At 38.1% G+C, this 23,591-nt stretch overlaps 1 protein-coding gene across 1 annotated transcript in view; it reads left to right on the forward strand.

Annotated features, from left to right (window-relative positions):
- The window catches only part of cdkal1 (CDK5 regulatory subunit associated protein 1-like 1), a 245,987-nt gene that overhangs the window by 138,928 nt on the left and 83,468 nt on the right, over positions 1 to 23,591 (forward strand). The window contains exon 10 of the mRNA XM_063488015.1: positions 8,830 to 8,975. Within this exon, the coding sequence (XP_063344085.1) occupies positions 8,830 to 8,975 (146 nt within the window). The remainder of the gene's footprint in view (positions 1 to 8,829; positions 8,976 to 23,591) is intronic.

Raw genomic sequence — 23,591 nt, forward strand, 5'->3', positions numbered from 1 at the left:
GTCATTATGTGTTTGATAAATCGATATTTTGCATCTCCCTTCCTGTTCATCTGCTCATCTACTTTACATTGCAGGTCTATCTTAACCCACCATAAGTGTTTGCCCGTGTTAAGGCTCCTGAGAAGTGCTATAGATACACCGCTCATCCTCTGTGGCCTGCTTTTGACAACTCTTTTGCGACTTGAGTCTTTTAATCTTTATTTATTGATTACTTTATCTCAAAGGAAGTTGCTTTTCAGCCACTTAGATTAAAAAGCGACTTCCTTGTTTTTCTTGGTTTGTTCTGTTTTGGTCTGATTGTGATTTTTGTACAAATTATCTGCAAAACATGATAGAAGGTAATGCACTGCACTCTTAAAATCCTTTACTGGGAAAATGAGTTAATTATCGGAAAACCTCTCTATGCTTAAAACTGAGGTGTTTGAACACTTCCTACTCATTCTGATGCTAGGTTTTCCCAATGTCACAATTCTTATTGAGCAATGTTCTGCTGGGAATAAAATCACAGGTGAACTTTTGCTTCAATGACAGGGATAAAACTCAAGGAAGTGGGACCTTTTGTACAAATTCTAGTTAATATTTTAATGTTATATTAAACGTGATTGCTGACCTTGATAGATGGATTTAATTTCTGGCTTATTTTTCAGTCCTATTATTCTTGCTCTGGTTGCCTGTTTGCATTCATAATTTCAGCCCTGATTAAAAACAGTTGGTTGGAAAAAGGAGAGGAGAAACATGTCAGTGGAAGAAAGAGAGGATGAATTGGGTAATGGTAACCTTGAAAAAGCAAATGACAGAACTTTTTTTTCTTCCTTTTTTCTTTAAAAAATAAATTCATAACAGATACTTTGAATCAAACAATCAAAGATGATTGGGATCACTGATTAATGAAATGAGGGCAGAAATGTAAAAAAGTAAGGGGATGAAGGCCTGGGGATAGAGACGAGGGGTAAAAAGCAGTGGGAAAAGTGCTGTGGGAAGCAGCTATAGAGGTTGTAATTAACCAGGGGTTAATGGAGGTGGCTAATTGTCCCCCACATGTATAGGTAGGCTTTCTGCTTGGCTACATTACAATTAAAAACCCACCCTCCTAATGATAGGGAATAACAATTAACTGATAATTAGAAACACACTTGGAAGACACAGTTGCTTGGTGTGTGTGTGTGTGTGTGTATTAAGAATAATTTCATATGCTAGCAGCCCTTTTATTGTTAATGTCCATGTGTTGAATTGAATTATATATTTTTTTGCTTTAATTCCTCACCCAATTAACCTACATAAGGAAAGATGGTCTTCTTTAACTTATCATTGTCTTGTGTTGCTCTTGTTCCCTATGTACCCTTTCGTATCCATCCTTTTTCCCCCCTCTTGTCTGCTAACCCTTTCCACACTGTCCTTTTTTCCCTTTTTGCAGTCCTACTTATAAATACGGGCGTACTGACAGTCATTAAGAAAAAAAAGTATTTTGAAAGTCTTTGCGAGCTTCCTTCCTCAAAGTTTTTCCTTCTTTCTTTGCTTCCTCTTGCAGCTCCTTCTTTTTCAATATAGCTCTTCATTTTCTCCTTTTGACGCTTTTAATCTTTTTCTCCTCCCTTCACCTTTTGCTTTTAGTTTTTTCTTCTCCTAATTACTCGTCCATAACCTCTTTTGTCTATTTTCTCCAATTCAAGTTGTGATGATGGTAATCACGTCAATGGCGTGGCGATGAAGAAGGCCAAGTCTCCAGAGTATTTTTATCGTTCGTCTTAAAGGCTGAATGATGTCCTGCTGTCTCTTCTTTTGAAGAACGCTAGCACTTATATAATGGCATCATACCGAATGGCTGTGATTGAAGCTGAAAAGGCCAAGTAACTTCTCCACTACCCCTTTAAAGATCACCCTCTCTCACAAATACTCACAGATCAACGCGTCTGCACTGTCTCCTTCTGTCACACAAGAGCACACAATTTCTTCCTATGTGCAGCCTGTTTTTCTTGACAGATGTAGACAGCCCCGTAGAACCATTTGCTGATTGGAGCAGTTAAAGGCCCAATCTGCTCTCACGGGCCACTTCTCCCTGACATTTTAGTTGATTGCATTGTGCTATCAGTGCTTCGTTTTTGAGTAGCTTCACGTAAAAATGTCTCTACAGTGCCACTTTTTGTTTTTCTCTCTCCTCATTTTCCCCCCTCTTCAGTTTTTAAATTTTGGAGTGTAGCATCTTTTTCCCCATCTACCCATCTCTGAATCTGTCCGTCTGTCCACAGTACAGCCACATCTGACCACTCTGTGTGTGTGTGTGTGCAGATAAGTGTGGATGTGTTTCTGTGAGCCTTTATGTGTGGGCGATTTATAATAATCTATACTAGAAATGGCAAATGAGGTGTGAAAATAGTCTCCGTGTAGGTAGTCAACCAGTGAAATTTGCTCCCTTAGTGATGCCAGTGAGTTTTCCATCTTTGGCCTTTGGTGATAATGCCGTGTGGATTGTGATCGATCAACAGTTTCTTGATAACCCAGTTGAGTTTTTTCACATGAGATGTTATTCACCAACATGCTACAAGTCTCTGTTTATCTATATACATTGTTACTAACAACAGTAATTCAAAGAGAGGACAGTCTGACATCATCAAGTTGAAAAAAGCAATCAAACTACAGATTGATTGCACGTGTGTTTATATGTTCATCTCGAACTTTTGAAAGTTTAAGGAAACATAAAGTAAAAACAAAAATTTTGGACTTTTGTGTGGTTTTATGCTGTGTCACATTGCACTTACCGTGTTGTCCGTACTATAAGGTGCACTTAAAATCCTTTAATTTTCTCAAAAATCGACAGTGCGCCTTATGTATTAATTCTGGTTGTGCTTACTGACCTCGAAAGGATTTTATGTGGAACACGGCGCTAAAAAATCTGTCAAAAAATGTTTTAGTACGACTTTGGTAAGCTACGAAGTCGCACCGCTTGATGGATTGTCGAAGCATTACGGCTACCGTAATGATGTGCTACGTGATCGCTAGCGACACAGCTATGTTAGCATAACAAAAACAAAGTGAAGCTGGAGGATGAACGCTAACTTTTTTTCCACTCGATAGAAGTTAACGCGAGGGTTCCCGATGGTTAGAGACAAATGCAATCACAACGCAGGATCCTGTAAACGGACCAAACTTCAGTCAGGAGAACAACTGAGATAATCCATCCACAATACGAGGTTAGTCATTAATATACTGCAACAACATGTGAACAGAGCAGCTGTGAGAGAATTCAACATTAATGGATCAATGGTACGAAAGTGGAGGAAGCAAGAAGAATAAGATGAGTAAAGTTTGACTTATCTGACTGTTTTGTTTCGCTTAATGCGCCTTATAATCCGGGTGCGCCTTATGGTCCGAAAAATATGGTAATTTTGCTTTTTATTTTTATTTTTTTCCCTCCCACTTTTATCACTTATCAGAAGCATTTCCCTGTGTGCCCTGATAAACTACCAAATAGCTGTAACACAGCAAAAGGTCTGTCCCATACATACACTAATGATTATACCCTGGACACCCGTTCACAGAAACATAGCCGCAACCATCTCTTGCCTGGGCTCAAGGGCAGCTGTATAGAAACACCCTCTCAATCCATTTTCATTTTAATGAAGCCTTTGGGAGCCTCTTCACATTAGAGGCCTAATGTAGCATTTTGTGTGAGGAACTAAACCAAATGAAAGCTCACAGCAAAGCTATTCCGATGTGCCTCTGTTGTGCCTTTAGACTGTAGTTTAGTTGTATTTTTGAGTGACTTGTTGTGCATGTCCCCTTAAAAACAAAGTTTGTCACAGTCACAGAAACGCCTTGCACATGACAAATCCTACACATACACCCAATTCACCTTTAACCGTGCAATGCATTTCATTCTAAGAGGTGTGCAGCAAGCTTGGTATAGATGCCAAGGAAAATCAAGCACAGCTTGAAGTGTTTAAATGTATAATACCAGAGGGATTTCACTTTCTGAAGTGTCGTTGTGCTTGGTCATGTACACACAAATACTGACTTGTCCTGGGAATAGATTTCTCTAGACTTCACTGGGTGACACATGATATTAAAAGATATGTTTTTAGAGGTTCAGGTAATCTGAATGTATGAATTGATTTCATCTTTCAAAGCTTTGAGTTTTAAAGGATTCTGTCCAATTTCAAATGATAAGACGGCACAAATAATAAGTAAAGCATGTATTTTTTCACATTTATTTCTTGAACCTTTTTGCTGCGAAAATAACTGTAGAACATTTTGACTCTTCATTGGCCATTTTTCATTTTTCTTCTGGCTTTATGCTTGTGAGTCGGTACTTGTTTATTTCTAAACAGGCAATGAGAATTTTTTCTCATCACCTTTGTGTATAGTTTGAACTGTGTTTGAGTAAGTCTTAAAGTGTTACTGTTATTTTCCGAAGTGTCAAACGTAATGTTGCTATTATAGCAAACAACATTTGCTATTAGTGAATAAGTAAGTTCTCATTTTTGAATATGTGTAGGACGCGTTCAGTTAGTGCTCCCTAAAAAATACTCACAGTTAAACGCATCTGACTCTTTGTGTCTCCTCTAAGCTGTGCAATGAATAACGCATACAATATCCCGCTGCCCCGAGGAGACCGAATTACATTGAACTGATCCCTCTTGGCCCATTTGACCATGTATGTTTTTCTCAAATGTTTCTCTCTTTTTAAATCAGAATTTAAGAGAGGCCGTATTTACAGACGAACTTCAACCGAATTTCACTTGAAAAGTTAAGGTCGATTTCTTTTGGGTTGCAGAGTTTAGAATTTATTTCATTTTTGTGCGATGTGCTTGATTAATAACATATTTGCAGTCACAAGCTATACAGACAGAGATGACTTGATTCAAACAAAGTTGACCCTGACTTTCAGCAGCCTGCTTAGAGAGAAAGTCAGAAACATTCAGTTTTGAAACCCACAGTATTCAAAACATGACTATCACGTGTTTTAAGCACCAAACACAAAAAAGAAGGGAGAGTGAATGATGAAAAGGATGAGGAAAAAGATACACAAACAAAAGAAAAGGAAAAGCACAAAGTTTAGAGTAAGCATATTTTCTGGGAAATTGTTGTAAAACGTCTGTAGTCACGTGCTGAGGCTGCTTGGAGCTAAATCGACTTTCATCACCTCTCCCCCCACATATGTTTTCTTTTCTTTTCTTTTAAGTGATATCTGATTTGAGGGGAGCGATATCAGATCCTTTGAGCTAATCCACTTAACTCGATCTTTTCTGTGTTCGTGTGTCTATTTGCGCTGATCAATCAGAGATGAAAAGATTGTTTTTTTGCAGATGAAGACCTGTTGGGGTAAAAAACAAAAACGGTATTGGTCAAGGCTGATTTATAAATATATAAATGCACAAAAATGGCTTACAGTTGACTGATCATAAAACCTTGCTTGGGCACATTTGAATGATCCCAGATTGTAACTTGAGCATATGTGATTGATAAATCTCAAACTAAAGTTAATGGCACATCCTTTTTGATTTACCCTTACATGACACCAGGATAAATGAGGGTGTAGTCGGGAAGACAACATCATCGCCATGGTAGAAGCAATTAAAGCCACGTTGAAATGGTGTGTCAACAAATGAAGCCAACATGCAAATTAGGAGTGTGTCTCTTCTACAGTGAGTGAGGTATAAAAACTTCAGTACAGACTTGAACTGGAACTGCAATATTCCTGCATAAAGAAAACAGAGCTTTGCTTTGATCTGAAAACTATCATAACTCTAAAGATGATCAATATCAAGGCAGCATGTAGTTATTGAACATCATATTGTTTTTTAAAAAACATTTTTTACCTGCCTATTGCGTACTCATCACAGCATCATTTACACTTTGACATTTAGTATTGGTAGCTGTGAAATATTAAAGATCCTCAAGTCTTCTGGGATTTGCAACATCATTTGCAGATCTCTATTATACAGTCATGTGCATGATAAATGATCCATGTGAGGGAAGTCTCCTGAAACTGTGTCGACACCCAGCTACATACATATACGCATACTCTTAACAAATGTATTTAACTAGCTGTCATAAAAACACGACACCACTATTTTTTTTAGTCAATATCTGCCCGTTTTAACAAAAATGATATTGCGGGTAAACGAGCCAAATTCACATTTTCATACCCGCATTTCAGCCGACATCCTAGATTCCTCTGAAAAGTCAGAAATTAATCAAGCATAACGCTCAGCCATTAAAACAACTTTTTTTCCTGTTCAGGAATGCAATTAAATAAGAATAATTTGGCATCTTAATCAAAAAATAATAATGTTCTTAACATTTTTTTCCAACTACTTTTTGTAGAACAGCAAATTTGAAAATTCGTGCATAGCAACAATAATTATATTTCAGCATTAAAACATATAATTTTGATTAAAGTGTTTTACATACTGGTGAATTAATCATTACAGAGACATAAAGAGTGATTTTGGTAATTGGCAATACTGTTAATTTAGGGGACGCTCCGGGATAGATAGTAGGCATGAAGACTGAATGTAGTGCGACTTTTCATCTCGTCATCTCCCTTTACAGCTCCTCCATCTAATGCACAGTACACACTGCAGTAGCTACACCCTTTTACACATGCTCTACAGTAAAATAACAAATGACAAGGTTTTACAGGTTAGAGTTATTTGTATATATTTTGCAAACTTTGTAATATATTGTATTATTTAATTAGTTCAGTCTGTTACCGTTATTGTCTTGGAGCAGCTGTAACCCTTTAATAATTGCTAATTTCCTTAGTGGTTATTAAAGTTTTTTTTATTCTGATTCAAAAGAAACACATTACTACACATCATATATTTCTTCAAAGCACACAAGTGTGCATTAATAAATACCCTCTCCCTGATAGCCATCATTAGATCTTATAGGTCACTTCAGCTTGCCAGGAAAACCACATTAGAGGATTGTAACTTAATAATAGAAGAGACAGTCAGAGGTAAAAGGTTGCACTTTAGAAAGGCACACTTAGAGAAGAGGCCCACGTTTTCCATGTAGATACATTGTTGCAATAGTAGTACATCTACATTAGTATTTAAAATGTATTACAACAACAGAACCTTACCATTTGAAGTATATTTTATTATTGTAGTACAAAATTAATTCATCACATTTTATGTGGAATATCCCTCTTTCTAGGCTTTGCATGTAGTTTTTGCTTCTTTCTTCTGGTGCCACTGATGGTTGTGGACTCTAAAAGAGCTTCACAGCAGAAATTTGAGGTATACACATTAAAGCATCTACACTTAGAAATAGAGGCACTATGAATCCATCACTCTGCTATTTACTCTGGTTCATAATACATTTAAAAACACATAAACACATGTTCTTTTTCATGGTTTTTCTTTTACACACTAACTCCCACACTTACAGACACATGCAGTAGCCTGATTTCTGTCACCAATCAAGCTCCATTTTCCAACCAAATTAATTCTTTCTAATTTGGAGCTTCCAGCGGTCAACCCCCCGTGGCGCTGATACTGAGCTGTGCCCGTGTGTGTTCATGCACACATATGCTTTAATGTCTGCGTAAGAAGGCGAGCGCATTCTACAATAGATCTTAATTGAGAAGACGGACTGCAATCAGTACGTTCTTGTAGGAAATCATTAAATCATTTCTTCCTCCCCTCTCCTTTTCTTTTTCGCCTTCTTATGGTGATTAGCATGGTGATGATAGCATCCTGATTATGTCCGTCAGAAAAATCTGACATCTGTGTTCTCTCCAGTTCTATTACTGAGGAAATTAAAAGTGAGAAGAAAAGGGGAAAAAAAAAACCTTGCAAAGTCCCCTAATTACTGTAGTGCATTTAACTGCAGTGTTCTTATTAAAAGTATTAGAGTTGGGGTACATGTTATACTTGAGTGTTGCTCCTGGTGAATTCAGTTTTTCAAATTCCTGTAAAAGCATTTAGATTTTTGTAAATATATGTTTGTGCACAGAAAAAATGATGATCATGGTTTTAATTTAGCTAGCAAAATTATTTGACACACAAAGTACTCTTTTGGGTGTTTTTCCCGACCAATTTAATTTTTTTTCTCACCATTTCTCATATAAGATTGTGGACTTAGCCTTGTGTATTGGCAGAAATATTCTTTTGATTTGTCGGATAGAGGGTTTTTATTGAAATAAAATCAAATGAAGAATCTTCTGAATCTGTTTTGATCTGAAAATAGGACCTGCATTCTTCAGTAAAAGCTCTTGACTTTCCAGACATAAAGAAGCCCTACTGGAGCAACCTTGACTCTTAGGACTTTAAATTTCCGATATGAAAAGGAAAAATACAAAAAAATAAATAAATATAGGATGTAAGCTGTGTATTGTAGAAGCTCTGAAAGGAGTGCAGGAGTGAAAAGAGTGCAGGAAGAGACAGGAATGTTAATGGCACTTTTATTTTATTCAAAGCCAGCGGCTATCATTCACCAGAAGCTTCAGTGAGCCTTCACATTTTCTTTTTTTCTCCTTTACCATGCTTTAGTTTTTAAGGTGTTGATATGTGTCATGAAATCAATAATTAATGGACATTACGTTCTGTGAAGTTTGTATGTTCGTGTAGCTGCATGATGGGTTAATTGGTGATGCGGAGGTGTGGACGTAAGCTCTCTTTCTTTGTTAGCACTGTGAGAGAATGGTGACCTGTTCTAGGTGTATCCCATCTCTCGCCCTAAGACGCAACTTGTTAGAAATCCACTGCTTTGTTATAGCATATCCACAATCACTAATAGAGTCACACTTACAAATTAAACATTCAAAAATCAGCATGTTATAATAATGTTACCTCCTTAATGTTTTCCCATTTGTGTCATTAGGAGATGGCCAAGATTTTGAATCATCCACGCGTCTATGCCTTCCTCCACGTTCCCGTGCAGTCAGCCTCTGATAGCGTACTGATGGATATGAAGAGAGAATATTGCATTGACGACTTCAAACGAGTGGTAGACTTCCTTAAAGAAAGGTAAGGCAGTATATGGACTCCCAGTTGACTGATTATGTCTGTGAGTGCAAATGCATATACAAGCATGCGACTACAACTACAAACTTGGGACATGTTATAACTTTCACCTTCATAGGGATACACACACTCTCCTCCTCACTTGTTATTCTTTATATACTTGAACAGGAACTGTGTGTCGTAAGTCAGCGGTCCCTGGGCCATGGACCGGTACCGGGGCGGGAGACTTGAGGCTCGGGTGTGAAATTCATGGTTTTCAGGGTTTTTAGCGTTATTTTTTCATCGTTTTTATCATTGACTCGGTTTCCCTGGGTCTTTTTCTGTGTGTTATGAATAAATCTCCATTTTGTTTTGGGTACCGGTACTGGTTTTATTAAGTTGTATTCATCCGTGTCACCTTAAAGGCTGGTCCATGAAAGTATTGTTGGACATAAACCGGTCTGTGGCGCAAAAAAGGTTGGGGACCGCTGTCGTAAGTTATCAGAACAGCTCATAGGTGTTGGGAGAACATCTTTCTTTTTGGCTAGCAATGCTGTTTTATACTCTCTTTCTACACTTCCTTCCCTATACTTCCTTTAAGGTATAGATAAGATTTAAGATGGATCATTGCTTTTTAGCTGAGAGTTGATTAACTGTTTTTGGTTATGCAAACTGTTGTCTGCCCATCTTTGTGCTCAGATTCCTTATATTGCCTTAATTATCCAGGATGCTACTGAAATATTTAAGGCACATTTTCCAAGCAGTACCGCATCACTGTAGTGTCTCTTAGGTTTGGATGATTTGCTTCATAGGCCTAGATGTGCTTCATAGGCCTAGATGTGCTATTATCTCTCTTTGACATCACCACTGGCCAATGACATCACTGCCAGGCAACAGAGAATGTTATCCCTCCTCTATAATTCAGTAGTATTGTGGAGGATGGATAACAAGAACCAGTATAAAGTAACATGTACACGTTGACTTACACTACAAATTTATTGAGCAGGCCCTAGTTGTTTAACATAAGTGGATGGATATCTGTCAAACAGCTAAAACACCATTAAGTTAAACACTAATAAAACACCATTAACACTTGGATCTTTACTCATTTACCTTAGACCTGGTATTCCACTATATGGTCCATTTATGTATGTTTTTAATGTATTGTTCTAATATGTAAAATATCTCGCCTGTCTGTTCGGCACTCGTCACTTGCTGTTCACCAACAAAAACACCTGGTGAGGGTTAAAACAAAAAGAGAGGACGTAGTATGAAGTGTTTCTGAAAATGCGGGCAGAAATCCAGGCATGAACCCGTATACACGGACACACCCCAGTGTGCATGTCAGCCTCCCACAGTGTACTGATGCTACGCCATTAATAGATGTAATTATTGTTGCTGTGGCTCATAAATGTGAGCCTTTTACAAACCATGCTTTTCTTTTAGCTGCTGAAAAATGTACATATTCGAATAGCAGCACTGATCTGTTCTTTTCTTCATCTCCTTTTTCTTTACTGTATGACTCTTTCTGTCAGCTCTCATTTGAAACGACGTCGCTTTACAAGGTTAAGCATTTCAAACTCAGAATTTACTGACTGCAGCACCATTTGAATGGTTGAGACCAGATTCCTGGCATACTTTGCACTAAAGCAAGTGTTCCTTTAGCAAATACACAGTGTGACCTCCTCACACAGATTTCAAGAGAAATGTGTACATCTCTGACATGGATTAAATATAACCACATAATGCACAGATGTGACCTCTGACATTGCCAGAAAGATGCAAAATTAATCTTTCAATATATGGAAGATAATCTGTCATAGAGTTTGAGCATGAGCACTGATGGCAGCGCATGTCAGAGGGGTGAATAAACATAAAACTGATGCTAATACATAATGAAGGGATTCATGGGAAAATCAGTGTGTATGATGTGTGTGTGAGATTTACCTAAAAAGAACATCTTTTTAATACGCTGGCATTTTATTGCTCTTACCAGATCATAACCTACATTTTTTAGCCTCAATTGTATGGCATGTAGGAAATATGCAAAACATATATTTAAATGAATATACAACACAGGATTTCAGGTTGATATTGTGAGAGTTTCAAAGATGAGAAGGGAGAAAAAGCAAGCACAAGTAAGGCCTAATCTCAGGATCGACATGTGTTCACTCCAATATTCAGTTATAATTGTCAGATTTTAGTTTGCAATATTTTGCGGTTTTGAAGTTTTCTGAATTTGAGGACTACACTACTTGTGTAACCTGAACTATGTTTTTTGAGTTTCAACGTCTTTAGCTTAATATTTGTCTTCACTTGTATTTTCTTTGTAAAGTTGAAGACCTTGTTTCATTATAAATTGATATAATTTGATCATTTTCATTTACTGCAGCAGTAACTGCTTCATGTATAGGCCAAAGTCAGCCGAGATTAGAAAACAATATAAATCTGGATGATTCATTTTACGCAGATCACTCACACACAGCCATCTACAGTTAGGTCTGTAGATATTTGTACAATGCTGCATTATATAAAGACTCGCATAATAACCACGTAAAGAAGTAGAAGTAGACTTTCAGTTTTAATTCAAGAGGTTCAAAGAAAGGTATTGCTTGAAGTCTTTCTGCATATTCATGTGATACAAAGTCACCTGTTTTCAGAGGCTTAAATGTGGACAGTTGACTGACAAGCAGTTACATGCCCGAGTAAAACCTGTTCCTTCATTGTTCTATGACAATGGCAGATAAAAGATCTGAAGTTGATTCCAAGTATTGCACTATTTCACTGGTACTCTGAATTCCCAAGATGTGCTGATGCAGAAGGTGGAAAGACTGGAGATTGTTTGACTGGATAACCTTAAAAAATGAGGAACTTTAGTGGTTGCAAAATCAGTAATCTGGACCAATTTTTAAAATAATGAATGGATTGACCAGCTTAGTAACACCAAAAGACCTGAGAAACCACAGAAGATGACCAAAGTGAACTACAGTATAATTATGTCCTTGGTTCAGAAAAGTCCTTCACAACAACTAAACAAGTCAAAAACAGTACTGAGGAGGTAGTCATCAAAGTCTTCAATCAAGAGATGCCTTCATAAATGTAAACACAGAGGGTTTAAATCAGATTCAAATCTGTGATCACACTGAAAACCAGGAAGGCCAGAGTAGACTTTGCCAGAAAACTTTTAAAAGAGCCAGCACCGTTCTGAAAACTGCACAAGGTTAACTTTTACCAGAATGATGGGAAGAGAAGAATATGGAGAAGGAAAGAAGACACTTCATGATCTGAAGCATACCACGTTATCTGTCATGGTGGAGGTGATGTTGTGGCATGGGCACGTATGGCTGCAAGGGGAACTGGGTCACTAGTGTTTATTTGATGATGTGACTGCTGATAGAAGTAGCAGGATGAACTCCTGCTCAGATTCAGCCAAATGCTGCAAAAGAGAACCTCACAGTGGGTTCTAGACTTCAGGCGGTCACTGATTGCATATTTATTGTCATCCAAGTGTTAAAAGCAATCATTATTTTTAAAATTATATTAGTTTGCTGGATTACTTTTGAGCCTCTGAAAACTTGGGCTGTAATTGCTAAACAGTGCCAGAACTGGAAAGGTCTGTCTTATCTTGATGGTTTGATTTAAAATCCACTGTCCTGGTGTAAAGAAGTCAAATTCCCCAAAAATGTGACTTGTAGAATTAAACTGTACCTATAAAACACTCTGTGCATTTATGGATTTCACAGAACCACTACCCTGCTTTTTCCCCCCTTCCTTAAATGTCCATATGATATTGTGTCTGTGTGTACATGTGATACTTTGTGAGTAACTGTATCTCTTTGGATCACTCTGACGCACTTGCAGGTCTCGCTTTATCTCTGACCACATCTCCCATTTACACTCTTTTTCTCATCCAGTCTTTCCCAAATTCCCTTTGTTTTCCCTCTGGCCCTCTGTGGATACCCTGCTGACATAAAACACGAGCCCCATTAGTCTGAAATTCACCTGTTCTCTGTTCTTTTAAGGTTTTTCTTTTAGATACTTTATTTATATCCAATATGTGACCCCATTTCCAAAAAATTGTTGATATGATGTGTAAAATGTAAATGAAAACAGAATGCAGTGATTGCCAAATGTCACAAACCTACGTGTTATTCATAGAACATGTAAAACGTCATCAAAAGTTTAAACTGAGACATTTTTAACCACCTCCTTTTTTTACTGAAAATGTTAGCTTATTGTATTTTATGGAGGCAAAAGATTTCAAAGGTTGGGACTGGGGCATTAAAAGACTGGGACAAGTAAGTGGTACTAAAAAAAAAAAGCCAGCCAGAGGAATGTTTTGCAACTAATTAGATTTGTTGGCAGCAGGTCAGCAACATGATTGGGTATAAAAAGAGCGTCTTAGAGAGGCAGAGGTTCACTAATCTGGAAAACAAACTGCTTCTACAAGCAATTTCAGAATAATGTTACTCCATTTAAAACTGTGAATACTTTCAATATCTCTTCAGCTACAGTTAATAATATCATCAAACATTTTGAGAATCAGGAGGAATCTCTCTGTGCGAGGTACAGTACGAGCTCAAAATCAATATTGGATGCTTTTGATCTTCGAGCTCTCAGCCAGCAATGAATTAAAAACAGGCATGATCCCAACATGGAAATCACTGCAAGGGTCCACAAACACCAGAAATCACCGTTTGTGAACCCAGTTCACTGCACCAGCTAAAAGAAGAGGGACCAGCTAGCTTGTTATCAGCCTTAGAGGTTCCATTAATGCCTGTGGATCTGCAGCTTGTACATCAGGAATGGCACTGTCAATGCTGAAGGGTTACAGGTTATACAGGCTTTAGAGCAAGATATACTCCCATCCAAATGGGGTCTTTTTCAGGGAAGGGCGTGCATATTTCATCAAAACAATGCAAAGGTGCTGAACTTACCTGCCTGCATTTAAGAGCTTTCATCATTTGGCACACCATGAAACAAAAAAATACAACAAAGACCCAGAACTGCTGAGCAGTTTAAATCGCATATCAGACAAGAATGGGACAAGATTACTCTTCCAAAAGTCCAGCAAGTGGTCTCCTCAGCACCCAGACATTTACAGACTGTTGTTAAAGGAGGAGAGGGTCCTGCACTGTGGCAATCATGGTCCTGTCCCAATCTCTTTGAGGTACATTGTTGCCATCAGATTTAACACTTTGATATGTTTTCAATGTTCTATTGCAAAAAGAAATTGTAAATTTAACCTCGGATAAAATTTGGGTTTGAGATTTAGAAGTCACATTTCCAAGTGTGTTTTTTTTTTTTTTGTTTTTTTTTTATATTTTACACTGTGAAAACAACTTTTTAGGAATTGGTTGTGTATTGGCTGTTTTGATCATTTATTTTTCTTTCAGGTCTTTTAAAAAAAAGATATAACTTAAATTAGAAAATGTAAAACATTTACTATAAGTTTCTTTTGCGTCACAGTTTTTGCTTTCTCCTTGGCTCATTTTGTGGATATACCACTGTTTTCACTTTGTCTCTGGCTTTTTCTCTCTTTCCACATACTGGCCATTAACTGGCCTTTTTGTGAGGCCCTGACAAAGCTGTGTGTGTGTGTTTGTGTTTTTGTGCGCGGGTGTTTTCTGGCTACTTGTACATAAACATTCAGACACAAATGGGCGATGTTTGTTGTGTGAAATCGATACCAGTACACATCCAGTGGTCTAAACTGTTTGGCTGCAGCAGTAACAGAGATACGGTTCAGGGTCTGGGAGAGAGGCCAGGACTTCAGACAAGCCAAAAACACACCCACTGTGTTCGTGTTCCTGCAAAAGGAGAGAGAGAGTAAGAAGGCGCAAGAGTGGGCATGTGTAATATGTAAAAGTTTTTTGTATGTGTGTGTGTTTGGCACGCGTTAGTTCCTGTAGTGATGTTTCAGTTCATGGACGCAACAAGTTGATGATGAGGGAGAGCTGGTATCAGCGTCCTCCGTCTTGTTTGTGTGGTCAGGAAAATGGTCTTTTCAGGGAACTTTGTGAAAAAGGACAGCTTACACAGCTTATATAAATAAATATAGAGGAAACATCATGATTGTTAATAATTTTTCATTTCAAAATACATCCATAATGGTTGAATTTGTCTTACCAAAGTTGTTGCTAATTCTTGATGATAAAGTCAGCCCACATAAAAAAAGGCCAAAACTATATTAATTCTTGTTTGACCATAAAATAAATAAGTCTGTTTGTAACAGTTTTCTCCTCTGAATTTCTCTTTCAAGTGCTAAACACATAAAAGAAGGCTCCACGCATGCTCTGTGGGAGTGTTTGTGTATGCATGAGTCAGGCTGTTAATGTAGATTCTCACAAACAGTCCTTTGTTGAAGCATGTGAAGTTCACCTCAGAGAAGGAGACAGGCGTCTTGCCCAGGTGTGTGTGAGGTCACGGCTTATCTGACTGACACACACAGCAGGAGACAAATGTTATTTCTCCTTACAAACAGCTTAATGCCAGCAGCTCTGCAGAGGTCACGAGGGGTCACGCTCCTGCGGCCCTCTGTTATCATTGAAAACCCGCACGCGCGCACATATATCCGTACATGACACATTAGACCTTTCTCCTTGACGTTGTTTACTGCTCAGGATCCTGAACCCCATTAGGAAATGAAGGGTACATACCTGGGGTCGCTTGTTTTGTTTTTCTCAAGAAAGATTTTTTTGATGTTGTTTTGTTTTGTTTTGTTGTCTGCAAAATGTTTCGAAATGATTTTGTGTCGATGCCATTAAAGTGAGCAAAATTGGTTCCAAAAGCCCATTAAGTTTGGCTGAAAATGGAAACGGTCAAGTCAAGATCAGAAATTAATTATTCAGCACCCAGGCTCATCATTACAGTTCAAAACTGGCTATGAAATTTAGAAATGTCTTTAAAAAGCAGGAGGAACTGCAACCCCTGTTGATCCTGCGTTAGCATTATATGAGAGGTTATGACTGGACAAAGAAAATGGCAAAGGCAGTATTCCTTTGCTAAATAAAATCAATTACCTTTTAAGAATATTCTCTCATAATGGACCATTTGGTTCACACTGTGCTTACTGTTTGCACAATGCATTAAGTTCACGTGGAAGCTCTGGCTACAGCTGAGCAGTGTTGACCTCCAGGGTGAAAACACATTTTTTGAATATTAATCTTTTGCAGTATTTTTGCAGCCTATCCATTCTTTCACAGCACATTCTCTATTCCAACTTTAATATTCAGCCCAACTTGCACTGCAAATGGTACAACCTTCCACTATGTATCCAAATCTGCGGAGAAAAGAATCATTCCGTGCATTCTCCTTTGAATAACACTGGAGGTAATTTTTGGTGGTTTTAACTTAATTGTGTTCTTCCATGAATAATTCTAACAATCAGTGGAATGATTGTTTCATTAAAATAGTTAATTTGTTCTCCTTTTCTGGTATGGACCTTATTTTTTCCTGCTCTTTTTTCTTTGCTTCCATCAATTAAAATCACATAACTCAGTGTAGTCTTTATGTAATGCTGTATGGAGTAAATCCTGTTATGGTGGAATTAAGCCTTTACAGAATGAGTGGATGTGGTCGGAGGATTTTCTACAGTTGTTTCATAGTTTGTTAAAGTATCTGGTTGATTTTTCCCTGAACTAGTCTCAAGGATTAAGTGTGCTTTAACCACTGGGACCAAAGAAAGGGCCAGGAATAGAATGGTTATGCCCCTGTGAGTAGAGGATTAGTTATTAGATTTATATGTGTGCAAAGAAAAAAAAAACTCTTTATGTTGAAATTTAGGGCTAGTTGGTTTGAGGAGAAAAGAGAGGCGAACGGCATAAATATCAGTCTACCAAACAGAGATGAATGATTGAGTACAACTGGGCATCGAGTGGCACTCAGACCTTCTGGGGTTTCCTTCTAGGTTGATAGGCTGGTTTCCCTGGAGGTTGTGTGTTCCTGACCCCTTAAAACCCTTTTAGTATAAGGGCATAGAGGTCCTTCTTCCAATTTGCATGTCTTTATGGCCAGAATTGTTCACATTAAAGTAAACTATATTATTTATTTGTTTCAAAGCTGTGTGGCCAAAAGAAGAGCAAAATGACAGCACAACATATTCAAAATAAGGTAATATTTTGTGTAATTTTACGTTTGAATTTCCCAAAAGAATAGGGATTTGGATAGGTCAGTAGCTGACTGATTCAATGACCCTTGACCTACAGCATGACCTATGGAAACCTATCAGTCCCATATAGGCACCTTTTAAGCGTTTGGTCTGACCCGCTTCACTCCATTGCTTCACTAATTTAACTCCCTGAGATGTGATTAATTTTTTACGTGCGTCTTCAGGAGCTGCGTTCACCTCCCATGCCACCTCCCTGTGACTATAATCTTTACTGACCTGAACGTCATTTAGCATAACAGAGCCAGTTCCAAACCCATTTATTTTATTTTTCTTTAAATGCAACACATACTCATGGCTGCACGAGGCTGAATTTACAGATGTACAAAAAGAGCAAGCTGACAGTCACTGAACCTTTTAGCATACGATTACTCTAGCTTTCATTACCCTAGTACTATCTAGAAATCAAAAAGGATTTTTTTAAAAGCCCGGCTGGCTGAATCAGGAGTGAAATGCATATTTTGTATTCACAAAATTATTTGTTCAAATCTGCCTCTTATATGTGGCACTTCAATAGATAAGAAGTAATTTTCTCTTATGTGTAACAGTTGATTCAGTGACACCAGTCGGCCCTTCAGTCTAAACAGGATTTGACACCAGTAATGTAGGTGAAACTAATATAGCAGACAGCTGCAAGGAAAGATTTGGGAGCTCTTTGGAATTTCCATTTCTGATCTTCATCTGACAGTTGTAGACAAACACAACTTGACTAATCTTATAACACAAACGACACCTGTATACTCATAGTCTGGGCTAGAAAATTTCTGTAAGGCTTTTTGTGCTGGCTTATGACAAGAACCAACAACCAACCAACAAACTTTCGGTATTCATTCTTATAAAATACATCAATCTATTCTTTCTCTTCCAATGTGATCTTTTCCTTTTTTAATAGAATTAAGAGCACTGAAACTCTTTTATGACTTCACAGGACAATAAATGAGTTGAGAATGTAACAGTAATGTGAGCTGGTCAGAGACTTGATCCTGGGAAAGTTCTGGTAGACCCTGTTTTCAGTCAATGCTTTACTAAAACAATCAATTTTATTGCTCAGCAGTTTTTTTTCTGTTAGTAATATGCTGGAATGTGACGCCAGAGTGGCGCTGTGACTCCTGATAAACTTTGTGTGTCTGTATCTTGAGTGCAGCGACTGTTTCTTTGCAAACAAACGGCTCCAAGACGCTTGTGTGTCCCGTATGTGTGGCTGTCTGTGTGTGTGTGTTAGTCATCTCTATTAGTCACGAGGCGAGATAGTTATGTCAAACCTCCTTGGGTTACAGCAGGACACATGCATCAGTAGCGTGACTACACAGTGTGTGTTTGTGTGTGCATTCTGGAGACAGCCTCTTGCTCTGTTTGTTGTTGAAGATACCTTCAGTAGTTAACGCACAAGCACTCCCACAAGGGTTTAAGGTATCAGCCTGGGCTAATGTTTCACTGGAAGGCAGGAGGTGCAGGAGATCCCTGAAGGAATTAGAGAGAAACAACAACGAAAAAATAGAAGCAAAAAGCAGAAAAAACAGATGAGACTTGTTTAGGGAATAGTAAGAAGGGAGGGAAAGAGAAGCGGGAGGAGAGCAGTGGGCTAGACAGGTTTGCCGCTCCAACCTGCCACACTGGCGCGAGTTGTCAACATGTTACACCTCCTTTCTCCTCTCCTTTCCCTCCAGCTGATGATTCAGCTGGAGCGAAAGGAGAGGGCCAGGTATCTGTGTACTTTGACTCTCAGTGCATGATTGAAAACCCCTATTTAACCACAGAAAGAATATGCAGAACAAACAACCTGGTTTAGTCATCACATGGACTCTCACACACACACTCGAGTGCTTTTAAACTCCTCAGGCAGCAATTCCACGCTGTTGTGCAAGATTTTATATCTGTGTATTTCCACAAGTCTTTAGTAAATTTTAAACTTACAATCATCAAGTACGTGACTAGAAACAGAAATAATAGAGATTTAATGATTATTATGACGTAGATTTATTAGTTCACCAAATTCTGCATGTTTGATCATCTCGTTTAACTCGTAGACATGTCATAAAGTTCATTCATTATATATAATACATTTAAACTTGCAGAATAGGGAGGGTTGAGTAACAACAAGGAACTGTTTTTGCGACTGTGTCTGTTTATCCACCTGTTAATACTGTTTATGTTGCCTGTTAGCTTGTGTATAGAAGTAATTTAATCCAGGAAGGAGTGAAAGAGGTAGCAGGTAGTCCTGCCAACATACCTGGCTGTGTGTGTCAATAAGTCTAGTGTTGTGAATTGCCTTAGTTTAAACAACAGGAAACAAGCAGAGACGACTCATTAGCTTCACACCATGATATCCTCTTCGTGTGTGTGTGTGTGTGTGTCTGTGTGTGTGTGTGTGTGTGTGTGTGTGTGTCTATGTCTGTGTCTAGAGAAAGACGCACCTTGTGGATAATGACTCTCGCAAATTCCTAAAACATTAGAGTCTTATTGATACTTCCTCTGGATTAAACCTCATTTCCTCCACTTAAACCACAAACTTCATGCACAAAAGATACAGGTGACAAATAAAAGGAAAAACCGACACCTTTGATCCCCACAGTGAGAAGATCTGGTAGTTATATTTTGGGAGTTGTTTTATTTTTGTGGTTTGGGTACACTTATTCCTTTAGGCTACAGTTACAATAAGGAGAACAGGGGTTGGAAACTGTGGCATGACAATAAATTATTGTGATTGTGTGTCATCAGCTTTTGATCTTTCTGCCTTTTGAAAGGGTTGATTGTAAGATGTGGACTGGGTCTCAGACCACTTGCAGTCAGTTTGCATCTTCAAACCAATTTTCATACAGCAAGACGGTGATAAAACAAGGATATAAGGGCAGTAAAATTGAGCCAGGCTTGTATCAGTTTGTAATTGAATGAGGTCAAGTTGGCATTTATGTGCAGTCTGTTTGTGATAATCCCACGATTAACTGTGATAAATCTCAAATCTGTTGGAAATCCGTTGCCGTCTACATCAGATGCGTGGTGCTGTAGTGGAGCCAGCGGCAGGCTCGCTACTAGTGGACTGTGTAAAATCCACACATTAGACACGGCTCTCTTGGTCACACTGGACCGGATCTAAACAGGGCAAATTTATACATTTAGAAACACCCAGATGCAGCTAGTTCATTTTATTAAGGACCAGCCTTCTACTAAAAGTATTGCAAATTTGCAGCTCAAAAGTGAGGGTGCCAGTAATGTACCTAAAGAACAACACAGTGTAGATGCAGGCTTTATACTTGCTCTCTGAGAGTGGCAGTCCATATAAATGAGAGGAGGTTGAAGAGGACTCGGTGTGTTTGATATAACCGTGAAATTTTCTGTTAGAAATTGCCGGGGACTGTGCAGTTGTGACAGCTGAGACTCAGGTGGACCTTAGGATTTATCCAGAAAGTTGCTTTACTCGAAACTATTTCCCTGAAATTTGTGTGTAACAGGTGTATGTTGTGTAGAAGAAAGCAAAGTGCTATTTACCCAAGCTGTCAGTGTGTTAATAAAGGCGTAAATGTATACAACAGGATTGGAGTTGTGCAATAGGGCTGCTGTCTCATGTCCCGCAGTTAGAAAGTCTTGCTATGAGGATTTGTCTGAAGAAATGTTTGCATGCTTTGGAAGTGATTGTGCAACTGCTGTGACGGGCCGATAGAGAGGAGCAGTTTCACTTCTGAGTGAAAAGGTCAACCTTAACCCGCTCGTCATTCACAGCATGTGCCTTGCATGCTCAGTATTATACTTTACAGTCCATGATGCTGTAAAACACGTTACTGAGCTGAATTATTTTCACATCTTTATTAACTCTCAAACTCTGCTGTTGAGCTTAGTAAATGCACAAGATGTCATCGTGCAGTAACTACTCCTGTCTCGGTCTAACTCGGACTGACGCTGCCACTCTCAAAGAGACTGGCGAAGTTTTTCAGTTCATCTAATTTATAAATGCAGGCAGACTGCCAACATGTTGTAATCAGCTGGTGTTTGTCTGCTTTGATGAGTGTAACTCGTCAGCTCCATTAAATAATGAAACTTGCATTACTAAGCTTTGTGGCAGTCAATTTACTATAAATCACAATAGATTTAACATCAGAAAGCAAGAATTATTCACCCCCAATATTTGCATGATCGTTGCCGGTAGGAGGATTTATTTATTTAATGAGAGGGTGGATATTATCTGAACAAGCTTTATACTCAGGCCTCACTGTAAGTGTTGACAGCAAAGTCCTACATATTCCTGCTCCTTAATAATGCAGTATTTTACTGAAAGAACTGAAGGGAGTGTGTTTATGCATCAGTGTAAGATGCAGAAAAGGATACGTGTTGTTTTCTTTTTTTAATTTTTTTTACAGTGAATAGAGTAGCTTCCAGTGTTTAATCACATTTCTACGCAATGATCAGTACAAAATGGAAACATCTCAGCACGTCTTTTCTCAGCAGTGCACACAGAGCAATGTTCATGTTTGTTTCTTCTCAGCTAAAAATACCAACCAGAGATTACTTTACATATGTTTGTCATGTTTACAGCAATCAATGGGTCTGTGTTAGTGTGTTACATACATATCTGAATGTTAGAGCGTATTAGGGTAAGTTAATAATTTTATAAGAATATATTTGCAGTGTTTCCTGTTTTATGCTTCCCTCTTCAGAGACTCGTGGTCAAAGGTAATGATGCAACTTGTTTAACATGCCAGAGTTAAATCTCCTGTCTAGAGATGGCACAATACCACTTTTTTATGTCCAATACCAATATCTAAATTTGGATATCTGCCGATACCGATGTGAATCGATAAAGTTCATTTTATAATCAACAAAACTGTTTTGTTTTTTTTGTTTTTAAATATCTTGCTGCATTTTGTATATGTTCATACTCAAGTTTAAAAAAAAATAGTAAACTAAACTAAAGCTATTCTGTTATACCTGTATGCAAAAAATACACTGCACCCAAAATATTTCATAGTTCAGCAATACTGACCAATCTAATAAACTTAAACCTACACCATCCTCCCTATTCTGGTATTTTAAGCAGTACTTAGCAGTAGGGCTGCCACGATTAGTCGACTAGTCACGATTACGTCGACTATCAAAATCGTCGACGACTGATTTAATAGACGACGCGTCGTTTGAAGCTTTGTAAGATCCCAAAAGACGCAGGAATAAGTAGTAGGATTTAAGAGTGTAATAACGGACTGAAACAGAAGATGGCAGCACTGCATGTACAAGGATGCCAGCTGCCGTTAAACCCCGAAGAAGAAGAAGTAGCTCTGTCCCAGAATTCATAACGCAGCCCAGCTCAGTTGTCAACAATGGCGGCAGCTAGTTAGTTTTAATATTACTCTTATTATTCTTTCTGGGTCACAAAATAAACGTTTAACATATTTTCAGGCGAGAATGTAGCTGTGTAAACCTCAAATATCTGCTCAGTTTATCAAGACACCACATATTTTCAAAAGCGCTCCGAAGTTTTCGGAGACGTCTGTTACCCACTAGCTCGATAGCTAGCCGGGGGCAAGGCTCACTAGAGCCGCTGAGAACACCGGACTCCCGGCAAATCGTTTTCAAACCCACCGCCGTCTTTCGCTACTCAGGTTAAACATGCATAAGTCACTTAGATAACTTAAAAATGTTATTGTTTGGCTTTTTTTAGTATTTTATTTGTTCCTGAGCAATGTTCCCTCTAATTTTTCATGTGTCTGAGCGAACACACAAACTCCCTGAGCGGTCCCTTGGACCACTGTGAGCGACATCAGATGTGTGCACTGTGTGCATCTAGTCCATCCAAGTTACATGGTTTATTAAAATTATCAAATTACGGCATTTACATTTATGTTAGACTACTTTTAAACTGCTTTAGCCCATTTACAATGAAAATGTAAAAAAAAAAAAAAAATCTTGTTCATGACCTGTGTAGTATGTTAACACTATTGGAAGTAAAAATAACTTGAACTCCAATTTTGAAAACACAACTTTCTTTATTTTTATTTTTTTTTTATAAAGCTCTGACTTGTATTATGAGTCTGAGTCTGTGGTCTGTGAGAGAGTCCTGTAACTCTCTGTCTGCAAAATACAGTATATAATGACCCAATGTTGGGCAATTAATTATATAGTTCTTCAAAAAAGTTACTCAGTTTGGGAAACAACAAAGTTTTTTGCAGCTATTTTTTTTAAATGCAGCCAATGCATTTTTAAATAAACATTTCAAACTATTTACAGAACAATCAGCTGTTCTGCATCAAATTTGATGCCACACAAATTATTTGTGCCACTCCAAAAAATAATTTCTGTCCACTATGAGATAAAGGAGAACAACAGCCTGATACCTTCAGGCCTGACAACAGGAGATGTATCACTCCTGTAACACCTGTAACATTCAGCAGTCGCCTCATTGTTCTGACACACACAACAAAACTATTGACTACACTACACACTAACTACACAAGATTTGCGCTAAACGTCTCAAATCTCTCACATCT

Source organism: Pelmatolapia mariae, linkage group LG10_11 (assembly GCF_036321145.2).
Source record: "Pelmatolapia mariae isolate MD_Pm_ZW linkage group LG10_11, Pm_UMD_F_2, whole genome shotgun sequence".
Classification (NCBI taxonomy): domain Eukaryota; kingdom Metazoa; phylum Chordata; class Actinopteri; order Cichliformes; family Cichlidae; genus Pelmatolapia; species Pelmatolapia mariae.